At 40.5% G+C, this 20,530-nt stretch overlaps 2 protein-coding genes across 2 annotated transcripts; both read left to right on the top strand.

The window, feature by feature from the left end:
- Positions 1–482: 482 nt before the first annotated feature.
- On the top strand, positions 483–6,669 carry LOC117987701 (uncharacterized). Its single transcript, XM_034974726.2, has 7 exons — positions 483–528; positions 1,699–1,809; positions 2,439–2,579; positions 3,749–3,943; positions 4,331–4,472; positions 5,407–5,519; positions 6,471–6,669. The coding sequence occupies exons 1-7, from the start codon at positions 489–491 to the stop codon at positions 6,638–6,640; spliced, it is 912 nt and encodes a 303-aa protein (XP_034830617.2). The 5' UTR covers positions 483–488; the 3' UTR covers positions 6,641–6,669.
- Positions 6,670–16,204: 9,535 nt separating this feature from the next.
- LOC117987803 (uncharacterized) lies at positions 16,205–19,733 on the top strand. Its single transcript, XM_069502725.1, has 4 exons — positions 16,205–16,260; positions 17,121–17,244; positions 18,142–18,322; positions 19,552–19,733. Exons 1-4 carry the CDS (start codon positions 16,205–16,207, stop codon positions 19,731–19,733), a joined length of 543 nt encoding a protein of 180 aa, XP_069358826.1.
- Positions 19,734–20,530: the final 797 nt, after the last annotated feature.

The raw sequence follows: 20,530 nt of genomic DNA, 5'->3' as shown, positions 1-20,530 counted from the left end.
AATAGTTTTATTTGTTAGAATGTGGTACAATTTGGTCTTACATCTATTTTGTAGTTTAGTATAACATTCAACCAAATTAGTATTTGTATTTGGTAATTAATTTAAAATTAGTATTGGTCTTGCGGTCAAAAGTGAAAATGGATTCTTGAATTCTTTCAGGATTTTTGGAAACTCAAAAATTCCAATCGCGCGCCGGATAGCTACTTAATCGAAAAAAAATCAGACTTCAGAGAGCGTTAGGTACATTTTTTTAATGTTTCCATTTAATATAGGTATTGTTTGCTTAGTTGGGTTTTTCTTACAAGGTGGTTCACCTAATTAGGTATCCTAATCAAAATGATATCATACTGTACAATGTAGTAAGGACACGCTTATTATAATTTTGTACGGACTTCACAAAACAAATATAAAGAGCCATTAGGGTATATCTAATTACTTAGTTCTGTTTAATTAAGACAATGAAGGTGGTTTTAACGGTTTGCGTTATAATGTCGGGTCTGTTGGTTGTGCCCACACAGTTAAAAGCAGGTAAAGCTATTTAACTTACTTCATCATGATCAACGCATCGCCGGCTCACTCCAGAGCACGGGTCTCCTCTCAGAGAAAAGGGTTTTGGCCATAGTCTACCACGCTGGCCATGTGCGGATTTGTAGACTTCACACACCTTTGATTTGAAAACATTTTGGAGAACTCTTAGGCATGCAGGTTTCCTCACGATGTTTTCCTTCACCGTTAAAGCAAGTAATATTTAAGTACTTAAAACGCACATAACTCCGAAAAGTTAGAGGTGCGTGCCCGGGATCGAAGCCCCGACCTCCGATTAGAAGGCCGATGTCCTAACCACTAGGCTATAACAACTTTTTAAATTATTTAACTGACTTAAAAGAAATGTATTATTCTTATACCTAGTAGCTAATATTAAAATATTCAGGGTATTTAGGGTAAGTAGGGCTAACTAATCATCATCAATCATTAAATGTATAATCAATGAGACTGCTCGTGAGATCATTGCAGCATCAGTTTTCCCCTTCAATTATAATATGGATACTTCAAGTTAAGAGTGAATAGGCATCTTCTAGGCGAGCGCGCTCCATCTTAGGCTGCGTCATCATTTGCCAGCGTCTGATTGCAGCCAAGCGCTAGTCTATAATTTAAAAAAAAAGGGTAGGCGTGGGTTTGCGAGAGGGAGCTAGTTAGCGTAAAAATCAAGTAATTTAATGCAACTCTTCTTAAACCTTACACGAAAAAACTACAAGCAAGTAAAAGAATCATAAACCATTACCTTACAGTAAGTTAGTTATAACACAGTTAGTACCTATAGGTATAGTCAGGAACTACAATTTTTGTTTTCAATTTTTTTAATCAAGATAGACAAACAGCAGCACTCAGAGTCGCTATAATCGTTACTTAAGATCGAGTTAAAACGAGATAGATTTATGTAAACTTAAGTAACGATTAAGCGACTCTGAGTGCGGCAGTTAGTGTTTGCCGACCTACTTCATGGAAAGTTATGATGAAGTGTAGGTTGTTGTGCGCTTGCTCAGAAGATACCTGTTCACTTTGCCCCCGAAATTCTTTGAAGTAGGTAGGTATATATAATAGGTAGGTAGGTATGGATGGAAACGTCCGAAATAAACGTTTATTTATTATTTATTTTATATAATGGATTTTCCTAATTAGTGCTAATTATTTGGACAGTAAAAGAGTTTCGCTGCGACTATGAATACGTCGCGGAAGTGGATGGGTGGCTGAAGTTCCACGACATACCGGCAAGTTGGTACGATGCCCGCCTCAGGTGTCACCTTGAAGGTAATCTCACACTAGCTTAGAGATAGCATGCGCAGGAATGAGGACTTTACGTGCTCTATGAAACACGCGGATTTTTTTTACTAAGAGTATTAACCAAGTTTATCATGCTGACTAATATTCTCCTTTCCCCTTCAATTAAGCGTAAAGCTTGTGCTAGCAGTAGGTACGACAATAGTGCAACGGGTGGCGTTTGAACTGGCGACCTTTCGGTTTTCAGTCCGCTCCTATAAGCATTGAGCTATCGAGGCTCGGACGGACAGATAAACCAATTAACTTACTTAAGTTTTCCGTATCCGAAGGGTGCCAACGAGACTCTATTACTAAGCCTCCGCTATCCGTCCATCTGTCCATCCATACCTCTATCTGTCAGCAAGCTGTACCTATCTCATAAACTGTAATAGGTACAGAGTTGAAATTTCCAACAGTGTGTATTTCTTAATTGCCGCTATAACAACAAATAATGAAAATTTCAAAATGGCCGCCATTTTGGCCAACTTAAAAAAAGTGCATCTTGTACGATGGTACGGAACCTTTATTGCGAGTCCGACTCGCACTTGACCGGTGTTTTGACCCGTCATGGTTCTGTCCCAATATTGCAAACTTCCTTTGATCAGTTCCTGGTTTCGTAGGGACAACCCTAGCCTCCCCGCTCAACGAAGAGGTCCAGGAAGCTATCCTCAGTGTGGTGGCGCGACACGACCTGGTCCCCAGGAACATCCACACCGGCATCCACGCTACCTTCTCCAACGGAGACTTCTATTCTATCGAAGGTGAGGCAGAATCAGGCTTGCTTTAAGTGAGGAAAGCTGGCCAGATAGAAGAAAGAAAAAAGGCAAAAAATGCATGCTCAGGATTATAGATTACCAAATTGCTACTGCCGGGAATCAAGCCCGAGACCTTCCATTTATAAGGATACAGGATTAGCATTAGCATTTATTCTTGAAAAAAGATATTTTTCATCTCTCTCTCCATAGATATAAATTAGCAATTAAGGATGTAATATCAAAAACTGTCTAATAATTATACTTTAGTCGATTTTAGTTTGTTCCGTGTTCCATAAGTTGTCACCTAGCTAGTTTCATGCGCGTGCTATGCCCAATTGTTTGGTTGTGGACATAATTTTTATTATAAGTATTACAGGAGACTGCTTAGGTTTAAGTGTTTTATATATGTACTAACTATATGTATAATTGTAACTGTTTAGTTTAAATTAAATTAAATTAGTAGATCCTGGTCAAGATAAGTACCTGTAGCTTGACCCCAAGACGACGTAAGCGCGTATGTCGCAGGTCCCAAATACTTTCTTTAAAAATTGGTAACCTGTCATAAGCAAACTATCTCTCCGTGATTATGCAGTGTCAGGAAGCTGGCTAACTTGGAATAGGTATGGTCCCTATATTTTTTATTTAACCCATACCCCTTATCGGTTTCTACACGGCATCGTACCGGAACGTTAAATCGCTTGGCGGCACGGCTTTGTCGGTTGGTAAATTATAAATTTCCAAATTGCCCCTCCCAGGAATCTAACTAGGGACCTCCCATCAACAAGCGCTCAGCACTGCGCCAGGGATGTCATCGAAGATGTAGAAGGAATCTACCCCTTGCGGACCCTCACTAACCAGATTCTCAAAAATTTCATCCAGGCAAAGTCCAGGTTCCGATGGCCGATGGGGCAGACGTGTTCTGGAGTGGAGACCGCGTACCGGTAAGCGCAGTGTAGGACGACCCCCCGCCCGCTGGACCGACGACCTGAAGAAGGTGGTGGGGAGCGGTTGGATGAGGAAGGCGGAGGACCGTGTTTGGTGGCGCGCTCTTGGAAAGGCCTATGTCCAGCAGTGGACGCAAACAGGCTGATGGATGGATGGATGGAAAGTCCAGGTATATCAGCTAGTAGGTATGCATTTACACAAAATGTAAATTGCCCATTATTAATTTTCAGGAGTTCCTCTACCAGATATAAGGCACGACTGGGCAGCAGGGGAACCCAACAACTTGGGTGATGATGAGAGCTGTATATACTTGACCCCCAGCGGAACCATCGGCGATGCGAGCTGTGAGGCACCTAGACCTTACGTCTGCTACAGGAAGGACGACGAGGACCTCGCGTTCAACGAATGTGGTACCACTGATGATGGTAAGATCTTGTCTTTAAGGTCAAGCCAGCTAGGTTTTCCTAATTTATTGAAATTGGTGTTAATATCAATCGAATAAAATTGGGTTTTCTCCTAATGCATGGTCGTGTAAAAAACGCGTATTTTGGGAAAACTTTTTTTGTATCGAGCCAAATTGTGCCAACGATGTTTTGGCTTCGTAAATCACTAAAGAATATCTCTAATTTTTATACTAAGTAAGTAAAATAAATAATCGTAGTTTTTGAGGCCAAAACTTGATTGTTTGAACATCCGAAATGTGTCTCAACACCGCTTTTGGGACGCATTTCGCCTCAAGCCAGTTCAAAAAGTACATTCTAGTGAGAGGAGCCGGCAACTAGCTCAGCAGTTACTCGTCTCATATTTTGCAGCATACAGGATGGACAGAGTCTCTGGCAGCTGCTACAAGTTCCACGGCACTCCTCGCGTCTACTCCCGCGCATACATGGCCTGCGCCGCCGAGGGGGGGTACCTCTCCATCATCAACAGCGACGCAGAGGCCGACTATATCAGGTAAAGCCGTTTTCATACAAAACTACCTGACTTTCGAACACGGATGAACTGCTGCATCAGTCGATTTCAAAACAATTTATTTTTAAAATTTTGAGAAGTACCTCACATGTTTTGAGAAATACCTCACATGTTTTGAGAAGTACCTCACCTGTTTTGAGAAGTACCTCACCTGTTTTGAGAAGTACCTCACATGTTTTGAGAAGTACCTCACATGTTTTGAGAAATACCTCACATGTTTTGAGAAGTACCTCACCTGTTTTGAGAAGTACCTCACATGTTTTGAGAAGTACCTCACATGTTTTGAGAAGTACCTCACATGTTTTGAGAAGTACCTCACATGTTTTGAGAAGTACCTCACTTGTTTTTTGGGAAACATCCCTATGGAGTTCTGGCTCCTGGGAAGATGTATCTGACTCCAACAGCTTTAAACAACTTGCCAGTATGGAACCACATCGCAGTTCCTTCTTGCCAATCCTCTAGAATTCTCCCTTTCTCTTTTATCTTTCTTCTCTTCTCAACATTATGAACTGTGTATCATCATCAAGGTATGTAGTTACACTTGAAAGGGTTATGGTTGAATACCTGATGGGTCCTGAAAGTCTAGAAGCCTTCTAACCTGACCTAAGCCAATGTAGCATCAAATGTTGCCTCCTCATTTCTAATTCGAACCGCTAAGAATTGGAACACCCTCCCAGCATCAGCTTTCCCCTCCAATTAGTATATAGTAGTTAATTAATAATTGGAGGGGTATTAATATATACCTTGAAGTCAAGAGTGAATAGGCATATTCCAGGCAAGTGCGCTCCATCTTAGGCTGCATCATGACTTGCCATCTGGTCTGATTGCAGCCAAGCGCTGGTCAATAAATTAAAAAAAAAGGTCCTGAACAGACTTAACGAGCCCAGGAACCAAATACTTTCTTATTTTGTTCCAGAAATCTGTTTGCGCAGAACCCCGCGTCGTCCATGGTGGGGCCGTTCTACAAGGAAGTGGCGTATTTGGGCTTCAACGATTGGCACGAACATGGAGAATGGCTCACCATTCATGGTATATTTCTTTTGTAAGCTTAGATCATAACAATGTTCCTTTTTAAATCTGTTCAATGGTGAATGGACCACAAAGACTTTGTAAAAACATTTTTTACGCAGCAGAATTTTGTAAAAAGAAAATACAGGAGTTTTCTATCTGACCTTTATGTAGGTAGGTACTAGGTATGTACCTTGTCCGGATGTCTCTCTTCTTGCTGAACTGATTTGAATACTTTTTTTTTCACGAAGTTGTATTTTGTACTTCTTGGTATTTTTTATCAAAGGCATATTCAGTGGGATTTGTCCAGAAATTCTATTCAGCCGTTTCCAGAATCTAGTGAGGGAACAGGGAGGTAGTCACGGGAACTTTAGGTAATCCCTATAAACCCCACGTCCACCAAATTTGCACTCTTTGAATTGGTCTCGACGAGTAGTTGTTAGATAATGATGATTATGCTGAGGATAATGATGATTATGCTGAGGATAATGATGATTATGCTGAGGATAATGATGATTATGCTGAGGATAATGATGATTATGCTGAGGATAATGATGATTATGCTGAGGATAATGATGATTATGCTGAGTGAGGATAATGATGATATGTGTCATGTTCTTCTGACTTGACCGTGTTAATGCGGTTTTTTTACCATCGTACCATTATAAATCGTAAAACGAGACATTTCACCGCGATTAATAGCCTCAACTGGTGACAGAAGGGCTGGCTCATTTTTTGCGCAGCGGATCAGCCTGGCTGTCCAGCGCGGAAATGCAGCCAGTATTCTTGGCACCATTCCACGCGGTCATGATTTATATAGTAATTAGATAAGGCTAGCTTTAAGTTTTATTGTATTAAAAAAAAAATAGAAAAAAAAAAAAAAAAAAAAAAAAATCGTAAAAAAAATATGGTAGAACTAAATGGTAATTTTTCTGAGCGAAGCCTCAAAAAAGTTGGTTCTTTATCTTCCAGGTGAGCCGCTGGAGAAAGCTGGGTACGCGCGATGGTCGTCCGGGGAACCAAACAACTTGACCGGGGAATTCTGCGGGGGGGTGTACCGCTCGGGACACCTGCTGGACCTCGAGTGCGACTCCGTGCACGCCTTCATATGCGAGAAGAGTCCCGATAGCTTGCTGTGCTAATTGTCGTTATTTTTATGCTGACCCGTACATTTTGGAGAAGATTTCGTACCTATATCTACCCTCACCCTTAAAATTTTTTTATCGAGACATAATCTAGTTCTAGCCCTTACCTACTAGTTTAACAAAGGGTGCGGAACTCCTCTATTGACTATATTGTATATTTTGATCCACTTCTCTTTCTCATTCAATTTGTGACATGATGTTGATTAAAAAAAAAATTATTATAATCTCGAGAATGATTTTACCGATGCCAAACTCTCCACAGAGCTATCAGTGTAATTTTTGTAGGATGAATCAATGAAATGCTTTGATCCTATAGTAAAACTTTATTTTAACTCACTTTTAATTGTTATTCACTTTGTGATATGAATTTGATAAAAAATATCATATTAAAATTTTGAGAATAAAAAAAAATAAAAAAAATCTAGTTCTCCCACTATAAGTTGGCCGGGCAAAAATAAGTATCAAGTGGACACCTAGTGAACATAAAGAAAAACCGGCCATGTGCTAGTCAACTCGCGCACCGAGGGTTCCATACTATAGTCGTATATTTTTGACATTTTATACGATAAATCAAAAACTATAATGCATAAAAATAAATAAAAAAAGTTTTGTTTTACAATGTAGATACAAGTAAAGCCCTTACATATGATACCCCACGTGGTATACTTATCGTACTTTGAAAATTGAAAATACTAATTATTCTACTTTACATGTGCTATAATACCTAGGTACCTACCTGCCAAATTTCATGATTCTAGGCCAACGGGAAGTACCTTATAGGTTTCTTGACAGACAGACAGACAGACAGATAGTAGACAACGAAGTGATCCTATAAGGGCCCCTTTTTCCTTTTCAGGTACGGAACCCTAAAAAAGCTTTATTTCAGTCTGGCCAACTTAAATACTTACTTAGTGGGGAACTTGTAATCGAACTTACCGCAAATGCATTAACGAATATAAATAGTATCGCGAACGGGTTTCTTCATGAGGCATATCGTCCTAAGTTTCATCATCATCATCATATTGGCTATCATTTTTGTTAAGTGAAAAAAAAACTATCACGGCTGTATGGCGCCACTTTAAAATGAAAAAAAAATACTTGTACTTGTAAGTAGGACGTAAAACCGTGCATTGGAGTCAAATAATGAATTCTTAGCATTCTGGAGAGAGTTCAAACATTTCCTAAGAAACAAAGCACCAAACTCCTTAACAACATTTAACACGATTAGCAACTTAGCATCCTAAAGTAGGTACAAAGTACGAGCCAGTGTCTTAATCTCCACTCTTCCACACTGATGCCTTAGCTTAGTTCATAACCATTCTAGGTTCATCCCAAACTTTAGAACATACAGTCGCCTAGAACTCAGCCTGACTCGATGGCACTTTAGTCTCTCCTAGTTTCATAATCTCAAGCCTTCTGGTTGGCCGAACAACATTGTACAGTACGCGGCCGAAAGTAATATACATCGACCTTTAGAAGGAGATAGCAGATTTGTAGAGCACTGTCTCTGTCGTAGAGACCGACAAAACGTCACGTAGGTATGAGTGACAGAGACAACACTCTACAAAGCCGAAATGTCATTCTAAAGGCCGATGTACATTACTTTCGGCCGCGTACTGTCACTGGCGCGGCCGCAGCAGTTTAGACTTTAGTACAGTTTAGTTTAAGTTTCATGATGTTGTTAATAATATTATCTATGCGTTGGAATTAAAATATAGATAGAAACTAATAAAGATTTTTTTTTTGAAATCCATAAATAAATGAATAATAATAATAAATATCTTTTTATTCAGCCATAAGTTAACAAATAAAAAAATTATAATAATTACAAACAACTGATACAGTTGCACAGTCCCCGGGGAACCGAGGAGCCGACACAGTTGATGGTCCCTGGCTCCCCGAGACCCAGGTACAGGTACCCTCTTCTTAAAACTAGCTTAATTAAGTACCGGTCTGTCTATTTCCTCTCACCATGAATAACCCCGCATGAAACAAAATTATTCTTGCAAGGGCTTTAACTTTTTCATTTGCTGTGATATTTTAATGATTCTTTCATATTTTGGTAGATTTTGCTCACGTTTCGTTCAACGTTTGAGTTTCGTCGTAAAAGTTTTTGATTTATCATAAAAAATGTCGATAAAATGTAGTACGGAACCCTCAGTGCACGAGTCTGCTTCGCACTTGGCCGGTTTTTTTTATAATTAAGTCTCAAAAACATAGAAACGTCTCCATTGAAGCCAAGCTTTACTTTTCATGCGATTTGATTGGATCTCAAGCACGAGTCACAAGTTTCTCGCCAGTGAAGTACCTAGTAACTAACAAGGAAACTAATACTACTCCTACTCTGACTTGCCTCAGTTCAGTCAGTCAGTGCTCAAAGTCGGTATGCGTGGAACTCAACCCGTGTCTGAGCGACGGAGTTAATGGGCGCTGAAATATGCAACAAGCTATCTCACAGCGCATTGCACAGAGTTACGACCCACAAGTCACTCCGTATCCAACGTGCTAGAATGAATGTGGATAACACTCTATATAAATCTCTGACGGCCGAACTCACGTGATTTATCGGAATAGGCCCAACTTTTGGAGCCGTCTGGCGTCCTTTTTCAAACAGCCTCTGCTTGCGACGCAGACCCAAGAAGACTGCAAGCCGCATGGACTGCAACTCGCAGGGCATGGTGTTGGGAGGATGGGGAGCTGAGGGAGGGAACTGGAATAGGGGAGAGGGTGGCTCCAGATCATTTCCCAACGGTTCCCACACTGCAGATCTTCGTCGCTGGCACCGTCACCATAGTCAAGGCATGGGGCCAAATGGTGTCCTGTTCCAAGGATGATGGCGTAGTCAGGGTTAAAAAGTAATTTCCACGCCGATGGCAACATCTACGAGTATATCTGAGAAAATCTGATTTCAGTTTACAAAAGAAAGAGGAGGATTTTTTCCTGCAATAGAAAATATAGAAATAAAGGTACGAACCAGGATTAAAATATTCTTGATTAATAACCAGTTACGAAAAGAATTAGTAAAGCATTATTCGTAGCTGGTTACAAAAAAAAATGCAACGGAAAGTCGTATCCCCAGCAAGCTTTCCCCGCGGCCCACACGCCGCCGCCGCCGCCCGCCCCACACGCCGCCGCCGCCGCCGCCGCCGCCCGCCCCACATCTAGCGCTATTCACCTCCTCTGTAATTATATCTCTGCCCTGCACTCTGCCCAGAGAGGGACCATTTCACAGGTAGCATGTGAAAATCACATGAAATATCTTTTCATATTATGTTGTATATCACACTTGTTTCCTTACTTTTAAAGTAGCCTGTGAAAAAATCACCAAGTAAAATCGCACAAAGTTTGAATATCTCGAGCTAAAGAGCACGCGAGTGAGAACACTTGCATCGCTGCGTGTCTTATCAGTACCCTTATCATACCTAAATACGAAAGTGTTTTTGTTTATTGGTTTGTTGGTTTGTCGTTCAATCACGTCGCAACGGTGCAACGGATTGACGTGATTTTTGCATGGGTATAGATAAAGACCTGGAGAGTAACATAGTATACTACTTTTTATCTCGGAAAATCAAAGAGTTCCCAGTTCCCACGGAATTTTTGATAAACCTAATTCCACGCGGACATAGTCGCGGGCATCAGTTAGTAAATTTAAAAAAACAGATTTTATTTTATCTAATTAGACGTATTATATTAATTATTTACTAAACTCAATAAACTGTGCTTTGCTAAGTTTAACGATAAGCGAATTTTCGCACTTATACTCATAAGATGGAAAATTCTCTTTCCGTGAAAACCAACTGACGAAATATCATTGCTATTGATCATAATCCAGTGATATGATATAGTTTACTATTCCTAGTTAAATTAAATTAATGTAGCAAACGATTGTGAGTGCGAGAATTAAAAATCACTTTCGGTTAAAAATCGCATGTGAAATTACTGTGAAAAATAATAATGTCACCAAATGAAAATGATTTAGAATTAGCAATCGCCTCACTCTGTACGAGGCATGTAGATTGTAGGTAACTATAACTAGGTACACATACTGAACACAGGCGTGTATTGCAAATTGAACGGCGAACTTGTATACAAGTGATACCTCCCTAGCTCATCCGGAACTAGGTCACTCGGGTCTAATTACTCAAAATCCTCTCTTAAGGTGACGCAGGACGCTCGACCGAAATTGGCAGCGCACGTGGGTAACATGTTTGCTTTTCACTTGACATTGTATGAGAAAGTTGAGAGGCACGATGATTTTCACCGAAATCAAGCGCGTAAAAGGGGTTTAGGAAAAGTATTTTTGGGAAAAAACTGCTGAATTTATGTTTGCAAAGTAAAGTTATTTCAACTAATGAATAAATAAACTACGTCTAATGATAAATTGTTTTAGAATTTTCATATCCCTAATCTTATTTATTTACGCCCAAAGTTGACATTAATTTAGTGTTTAAATAGGAATCTTTTGAGGCTCGTAACTTTTAAATCAATATTTCTTTCAATGTTTTATGTATCAATAAACCTAGATAAAGACGAGATAAATCGATATAATTCTTAGTTTTGTGCGTACAATATCGAATATTGTTGTAATTTCCCTCCTACGTTTGTATGAAGAAAGCACTGAACTGAGTCCCCTTAATGAGAGAAAACCTTTTTAGGGGTTCCTTAGCCAAAGGATGCCTTCCATAGAGATAGTATACATTCATCCAAGATGCCTTCGCTGTCTGTTCGTCTAACGTTCGGTAGAGAATCGAGAATCGAACCTGGATTTTCCCACCCCACGTCGTCAAAATGGCTGACAACTTATTGACAAACTTGTCATCGCAATCGATGTCATAAAGTGACATTTGTTATGGGCATAAAGTTAAAGCCAAAATCATTAAATTCCATGATTCACCGAGGAAACCATAGGCTTACGTAGCGAAAAAATTCTAAGCCTATGGAGGAAACAATGGAAACGACAACCACAAGCCTTGTAGAAGTCCCAGCATCCCCAATCTCTGAAAACACAGAATTATCAGGTGGCCTCGAAGACTCGAGCGATCCTCCAGAATCCGGGGAAGGTTCAGACGAGTTCGAGGACAGCGACTGTGGGGAGCCCCTGGTGGGGCAGCGGCTGGTGCTGGACTTTACACCCACTGAAGAGGATACTGATTACATTCAAAGGAAATGCTGTGCGTTTTGGGATTTTGTAAACAAGTACCCGGAGTTGGAAGGCTTGGCCGCGCCAAGTGTGAGTCGGACCCTAGCTACTTGACTATCTGTCATGCGATAGGGAATAGGAATCGGCACATCCACAGATAAGCCAATAAGCCTTATCTGCACATCTTAAATATATAAAAGGAAAAGGTGACTGACTGACTGACTGATCTATCAACGCACAGCTCAAACTACTGGACGGATTGGGCTGAAATTTGGTATGCAGATAGCTAATATGATGCAGGCATCCGCTAAGTAAGGATTTTTAAAAATTCAACCCCTAAGGGGGTAAAATAGAGGTTTGAATTTCTGTAGTCCACGCGGATGAAGTCGCGGTCTTAAACTAGTCTTACTATAATATTATATGTGAAAGTTGCACTATGCGGGTGTGCGGGTGTGCGGAGCGTCCCCGCCCCGATTGCCATCTCGACCTGTCGCGCACTATAGGTAGGTAAAGGTACGGTAGGTAAGTTAGATATTAAGAATTACTACATATAGGCTCAAAAAAGGACAAGATTCTCATCATCATCGTCACGTGAAACCCATCGCCGCGGCCGGTCCACTACTGAGCATGAGTGTCTTAGAATGAGAAGGGATTAGGTACAGTCTACCACGTTGGCCCAGTGCGGATTGGCAGACTTCACATACCTTTAAGAACATTAAGTACTTAATGTAGAACTCTCTCGCAAAGGGTTTCCTCACGATGTTTTCCTTCATTTCCTTCACCGTTAAAGCAACTCAAGTTCACGTAAATCAAAGTTAGAGGCGCATGCAGCGTATCGAAGATTCTCATCTCATTATTAATAATAATAAAACATTATAGGATTCGGAAATGTGTGAAGAGATGTCGAAGTCGGGGGACTCTGACTATGGACCCCAATCTACAGCGGACTTGAAAAGTGTAGAAAAAACTGCTGTTTCTATGTTGCAGTTGGTCGAAGAGAAAGGTGAGATCCAGGATGGGAACTTATTTCATCAAATACTCAGAGCGTTGTCTCTGTCATTCATACCTACCTATATGATGTTTTATCGGTCTCAACGACAGAGACAATGCTCTACAAATCCGCTATCTCCTTCTAAAGGTCGATGTGCATTATTTTCTGCCGCGTAGTGTACGTAGTACGTAGTAGATGCCATACTGCCTCATTGGTGTTGTGGCTGGCTGATTCGGCCGCAGATCGTGAGGTCCCGGGTTCGAACACAGGCTTGGGCCAAAAGACTTACCTACTGGATTTTCTGACTAGAAATTCATACTAATATTATAAATGCGAAAGTGTGTCTGTCTGTCTGTCAGCTTTTCACGGCCCCAACAGTTTAATCGATTTTGATGAAATTTCTGTCTGTCTGTCTGTCTCTCTGTCTGTCTGATCTTATAGCTGACATTTGGGGAAATGAAATCTGAAAACCGTGAATTTAGGGTTAGATCACACAAAAAAATTAAATTGTGGTCATGAACTAATTAGTATTTTCAACTTTCGAAGTGAGGGACTATATCAAGTGGGGTATCATATGAAAGGTCTTCATCTGTACATTCTAAAACAGATTTTTATTTATTTTTATGCAGTTTTTGAATTATCGCGCAAAATGTCGAAAAATACGACTGTAGTACGGAACCCTCATTGCGCGAGCCTGACTCGCACTTGACCAGTTTTTTTTTTCACATATTGATTACCAGTAGGTACGCTTAGTACGAGATTTTATGTCTCACCAAACGTTGATAGTATTCGAGTGTCGAAACACTTCCGCGTTACAGTAAACTTGATCTTAACTGCCTTGTTTTAAAGCTCAAGCGGAAATGTTGCGAAATTAAAATCAGTGGCATTGAATTTTTGACTTCAATTCAAGGCTTTTTAGGTCCATTTTACTTCGACGTTATTGTTTTTCGACTCTCGAATTCCAGCACCGGTTGGTTAGACGTAAAATGTTATAGGTTCTAAGCGTACAGCTCCTCATATTCTGTATTCGGTAGGTCTGATCGATGGAGCCTTAGCATCCAGACTGCGGACCTCGCACGTGCAGTGCGCTGTGCCACTAGATAATACTGATGATGTACACGACAAGTCAAAGGATGCTGCTAAGGCTAAGGGTTAGTATAATCTAATTTAACACTGACAGTACGCGGAAGAAAGTAATGTACATCGATCTTTAGAAGAAGATAGCAGATTTGTAGAGTATTCTCTTCATCGTTGAGAGCGACAAAACGTCATATAGGTATGAGTGACAGAGACAACGCTCTACAAAGATGTACATTACTTTCTGCCGCGTACCTACTATACTTTATATTTATACGGGTCTCCTCTCTGAATGAAAAGGGTTTGGCCATAGTCCACCACGCTGGCCAAGTGCGAATTGTCAGACTTCACACGCTTTTGAAAACATTTTGAAGAACTCTTAGGCATGCAGATATTGGAAAAGTTGGAAGAGCATGTCCGGGGTCGAACCTTGGACCTTCCGAATAGGAGGCCGACATCTCAATCACTGGACTGTCGCCGCTTCCTCTTGTTTTGGCAGGTGATCATAATATGAATTCAAAGTCGTCAATACCTCGGCGTCAAAAGAGCAAGTGTCAAACGACGAACAAGCAACGCGGCAGCGGCCCGCCCCACGCCGCGTCCTCTGCATCAGTCCGAGCCATGTGCCAAGAGCTGCACGAGTGGGACGAGGAGCATCCTAAGTATAGTATACCTAGTTACCTACCTAGTTGGTGACTTTATACTCTGTGCCTAGTGTTCATATGCGTAGGACCTATGTACCTAGACTATGCCCATTGTCCGTGTGTTGTGGACGTCATTATTGTTATAAGTAAAGTAAGTTTCTCATTACAGACTGCTTTGGTTTAACTGTTTTTATATATTATATACTATCTATATTTCTCATTGTAACTGTTTGTCTCTACAAAATAAATTAAATTAAATACCAACTCTCTTCTACTTTCTAGCAAATTCCCGTTATATATATATCTCTTTCTCTCTCTTTCTGCGTGTTATTGCTTAATGCTTATAGCATCATCATCATGATCATGATCAACTCATCGTCTGCCCCTTACTGAGTAAGAGTCTCCTCTTAGAATCAGAAGGGTTTGGCCATAGTCTACCACGCTGGCTATCAGCCTATCGCATCAACTAGAGTGATAGTTAATTAATTACTTGCAAGAATCCATAGTCCATACTAATATTATAAATAATGCGAAAGTGTGTCTGTCTATGTGTCTGCTAGCTTCACACGGCCCAACAATTCACCGATTTTGTTGAAATTTTGCACAGAGTTAGCTTACATCCCGGGGATGGACATTGGCTACTTTTTATACCGGAAAATCAAAGAGTTTCCACGGGATTTCAGGGAAAAAAGCCTAAACCGACGCGGACGAGGTCGCAGGCATCCTATGGTACTTGTATATTTTAACACTTAGGTATTTACAGATGTATGGAGCCACCTGGCCCCGCGCCTAACCTGGAGAGTGACGTCACTCAGCCGCCAGCTGTGAAACTTGCCAAGCAGTGCACGTGTACCTCTATATGTCGCATAAGGAAACACTCGCATTGATGCGTGACAAATTGAAATTGACTCAGAATTCATATAATATTATTATCTTATGTTACTAAAAAGTTATCGTTATTTTAATTAACTCATTAAACTTGACTTGTTTATTTATTGAAGCCCAAAGACTGTACCTAAGGTACATTATAATATTATATTATTATTAAGCGTGAAACAAACGACTGGTATATACGTCCGACAGTTTGCACAGTTCAATGTATTATACAGATACCTATAAGTCCGTCAGCCGTGAGCCGCGTCCTATAATTAATTGTTTCTGCCTTTAGTCCACCGCGATAGATCCAGTGCGTTGCGAGTGGGTAAGTTCCTCAATCTAAGGATTGGGGGGGGGGGGGACCGAGCCATGGAACTAGAAGGTAAATAACATAAACAATAATTCTTATAATACTCAGTATTATACATACCTAGACGTAAAAGAATTCGTCTTATGAAATGAGCCCGCACCACGTGCGGTGAGTTGCGGTGCGTTTTAAAAACAGAATGTATCAAAATCTGGTGCGGAATTAATTCCGCAGTGCGCGCGCATCCATATAGTTCTATAGTTGACAGATTTTGCGGAAAAAAATCATAAAAAACGCACGGAAATTGACCGTGGTGCGCGCTAGCTCTAATATTTAATCTGTAAATAAGTGCTTCCCTTTCACTGCCAAAAATCAAAAATCAAAATATGCAAAATACTGTCACAAACAAAGATCATGAGCATAGAGATAATGAGATTTCCGAAAACGATTAGTTTTTTGATATTTTTATATTATATTTTTGTAATTTTTGTAACTACCTAAATTAAATCGTTGATGATTGATAATAATGATAAGTTTACCCAAGACGAAACGAGATCCTAAGAAAAGTGCAGACCTATGCAAGTAAGTATGACCCATGTCCCATGTCCCATGTCCCATGTCCCATGTCCCATGTCCCATGTCCCATGTCCCATGTCCCATGTCCCATGTCCCATGTCCCATGCTCTTATAATCAGTTATTGAAATCACAACATGCGAAGCTGATTAGCCTATGATTGAAATCTTAATGAATTATTACCTATTAATTATGTACTAGTTGCCCCTCCCGGCTTCGTATGAGAATGCTATTATGAGAACTAATAATAATAATTAAGGTGACGCAGGACGCTCGACCGAAATTGGCAGCGCACGTGGGTAACATGTTTGCTTTTCACTTGACATTGTATGAGAAAGTTGAGAGGCACGATGATTTTCACCGAAATCAAGCGCGTAAAAGGGGTTTAGGAAAAGTATTTTTGGGAAAAAACTGCTGAATTTATGTTTGCAAAGTAAAGTTATTTCAACTAATGAATAAATAAACTACGTCTAATGATAAATTGTTTTAGAATTTTCATATCCCTAATCTTATTTATTTACGCCCAAAGTTGACATTAATTTAGTGTTTAAATAGGAATCTTTTGAGGCTCGTAACTTTTAAATCAATATTTCTTTCAATGTTTTATGTATCAATAAACCTAGATAAAGACGAGATAAATCGATATAATTCTTAGTTTTGTGCGTACAATATCGAATATTGTTGTAATTTCCCTCCTACGTTTGTATGAAGAAAGCACCGAACTGAGTCCCCTTAAAGGAAGTGTATGAGGCTTGTTAAACTACATCTACTTACTACTGACGACCTACACTACCAGTTTCTTGCTACTTAATCACACCACCAATATTATAGTGTGATATACGCCATCTCAACGTGTCGCGTACTATAGATGCCGCCCAGTTTGTAAAAGCCGCAGACGCGAGTGGAAGGGCCAGCTGCAGAAGACGTCGGCTGAGCTGCTGCTCGAGAGGAAACCTGTCCGCCAGTGCGTCCGGCTCCGGAGGTGCCCGACGGTAGGTGCATATGAGGGCTATCGCATACCAGCAGACGAGCCGCAACAATCGTAGAAGGCGCGAGAGCCGCCTAGCCTGGAGGCATATCATCATCATTATTGTCGCCGGCTCACTACTGAGCACGGGTTTCTTCTCAGAATAAGAAGGGTTTTGCTCTAAACCACCACAATGACCAAGTGCAAATTGGCAGACTTCACATATACCTATACCTTTAGAGTAATCTTTAACATTATAGAGAACTCTGAGGCACGCAGGTTTCCTCACAAAGTTTCCCGTCAATCAAGTAAAATTTAATTACTTAAAACGCACATAACTATGAAAAGTTAGAAGTGCCCCGGCTTCCCGAATAAGAGCGGAGCAGACAAGAGACAATTTAGACATTATAAATTTCCAAATTGCCCCTACCGGGAATCAAACTCAGGACCTTCCACTTACAAGTCCGCAGCGCTCACCACTGCGCCAGGGAGGCTGCCAACAATCAAGCAATGATGTAACAGATGAATGACTACTGCACTGTAGCCACGACGTACTAAATTATCCCTCAAATACTAAATAGCCTTTAAAAGTGAAACAAGCTTTCAAAGCACGTAATGTTTATGGATGTGTCTGTCTATCCTCTCAAATTTCCTCTTGGCTCAACGCCAGAAACTGTCTGTATTGAAAGAAAATTGCTAGCACTTTAAAGTCTCCCCTGGCGGCACTGGCTAGCCAATTTGGAGACGGGATTTGTAAAGGACTGTTCCATTTAGTCCTAAACAGTCGCTGTGTTCAATGAATCCTAGCTAGTAGTGCTCGGTTGTTTACTTCTATATACTTACATGGAAAAATTTCTCTTAAAGTAAGGCTTAGGTTTATTGGAACTTGTAATAATGAATTTTTTCACGCACAAATGTTGTATTTCAGAGAGTGTACCCCAACAGCCCGTGCCCACTGTTCGCGCGCACGCGTCACGTCACCGTCGTAGAGAGAGACGTGGCCCGTCCGCCGAGCGTACGCGTCGTCCGAATATGCCAAGCGCCGGTCGACGATGTTGTGGACACTCCGTATCTGAAGTTTGCACAAATGCTTACTAATTTAGGTAACTAATCTGGAATTATTGTTATTTTATTATTAATAATTATAATTTATAGTTCGTAAAAAACGACTCGCGCGCCATTTTAATTCTACTCCGTGGACCGCATGCACCAGCTGAGTCGAGCCGCGCGAGCGAGAGCGCGCACGGTCGACGCCAGCCGTCCCGCTCGCTCACAGCCGCTCGCTTGGGGTGACCATGTTTTTGCGGGACAACGACTCAACACAACAAGCTTATAACTTATGAAATATTACGTAAATTTTTACGAAATATTTTTGAAATTTAGTATATAATATTATTTATGTATGTACCTACCTATATTATTCGACCGGTGCTTCGTTGTTTGCGTTAACTAAAACTAACGTTGTATATTAATGACACGTGTACACAATACATCCGAACTCTATAACTATGAAGCAATCACACTGCTTTTCCAAGCTTCTTCGCAAAAATCTTAGGTACAAATATTTTTTAAACTAGTCAAGTGCGAGTCGGACTCGCACACGAAGAGATTCATCAGGGTTCATGATCATGAGATACATACTGATAAAAATGTACCTGCTGAAAAAATTGCACGTCATTGCATGTCAGAGTGTACTTAATTGAGCTTTTGTAATGTTGTAATCTTAATGCACTTTTATAATCACAAATCAATAGCGTAGTGACATGGTATGTACAATAAAGCATTTTTTAGATAATATTATTTTTTTAATTGCGAAATTGATTGCAACTTAAAAAACCGGCCAAGTGCGAGTCAGGCTCGAGCAACGAGGGTTCCGTAGTACAGTCGTATTTTTTCGACATTTTGCACGATAATTCAAAAACTATGATGCATAAAAATAAATAAAAATCTGTTTTAGAATGTACAGGTGAAGCCCTTTCATATGATACCTCACTTGATATAATTATCTTACTTCGGAAATTAAAAATTTATTTTTAAGTTCATGACCAAACTTTAATTTTTTTTGTGTGGTGATGTAAACACAAATTCACGGTTTGCAGATTTTTCCCCTAATGTATGCTATAAACCTACCTACCTGCCAAATTTCATAATTCTAGGTCAACGGGAAGTACCTACTCTGTAGGTTTGACAGACAGACAGACAGACAACAAAGTGATCCTTTCGGAACGTGGATCTTGAACGGAACCCTTATGGGTTCCGTTTTTCCTTTTGAGGTACGGAATCCTAAAAATATTCATATCTAAAACTTGGAAGAAAATGGTTTGTCTGTCAGGTGCTATGACCGCGGTGACGTCACGCTGCCCGTTCTGCAGGTGCAGCGCGTGCTGCGCGTGCGACGCGCGCGAGTACGAGCCGGCCGACGCCACGCGCGACAAGGCGCGCCGACGCGACATGCGCGAGTTTGACGCGCGCGTCCGACGCGACTGCCAGCCCATGCGGACTATGTACCGATAAATTAAAAATATCGATTCAATAGAATGCTATAATAAATTATTATACTTGGCTTCATTTATTTTGTCTTCTAAATAATATAATAGACATCGACGTGTAAAAGGAAAAGCTGACAAGACTGATTTTTTTATTCCGATACAAGATAGGCCTTGCCCATCTCACCTGGTGGTAAGTGATGATGCAGTCTAAGATGGAAGCGGGCTAACCTGCAAGGAGTATGGCAGTTTTTATTAAACCCATACACCTTTGGTTTCTACACGGCATCGTACCGGAACGCTAAATCGCTTGGCGGCACGGCTTTGCCGGTAGGGTGGTCTATCAACACACAACTAAACTATTGGAATTTGGCCTACAGAGGGCCTACATGAAGTAGATATCCGCTAAGAAAGGATTTTTGAGAATTCAACCCCTTAGAGGGAAAATACAGGTTTGAAATTTGTGTAGTCCACGCAGACGAAGTCGCGGGCATAAGCTAGTGTACTTACTGGGAAATGTTGAGTGTGATTTATTTATGATTAAAACATATCAAATAATGCAATAATCAGAAACATTAAGACAACTACAGGATTCTACCCGATAAAGAAAATACAAACAAATATTATACAGGGTTACAGGAAAAGAGGACACGATCCCGTTAAGGGGTTATAGTACAGGACATTAGCTATCAAACGACCCCTAAAGTGCTTATGCGAAAGTGTATCGTTTTCGAGTTATTAATTTTTTTATTTTTTTCTTGGTAAAAGGGTGTTTGCCAATTTAAAAATTAATAAAAAAAGGAACAATGTATTTCAGCAGATTTT

This window comes from Maniola hyperantus, chromosome 13, assembly GCF_902806685.2.
Source record: "Maniola hyperantus chromosome 13, iAphHyp1.2, whole genome shotgun sequence".
Classification (NCBI taxonomy): domain Eukaryota; kingdom Metazoa; phylum Arthropoda; class Insecta; order Lepidoptera; family Nymphalidae; genus Maniola; species Maniola hyperantus.
Note: the sequence above shows the minus strand (reverse complement) of the source record. Positions and strands in the feature narration are given on the sequence as shown.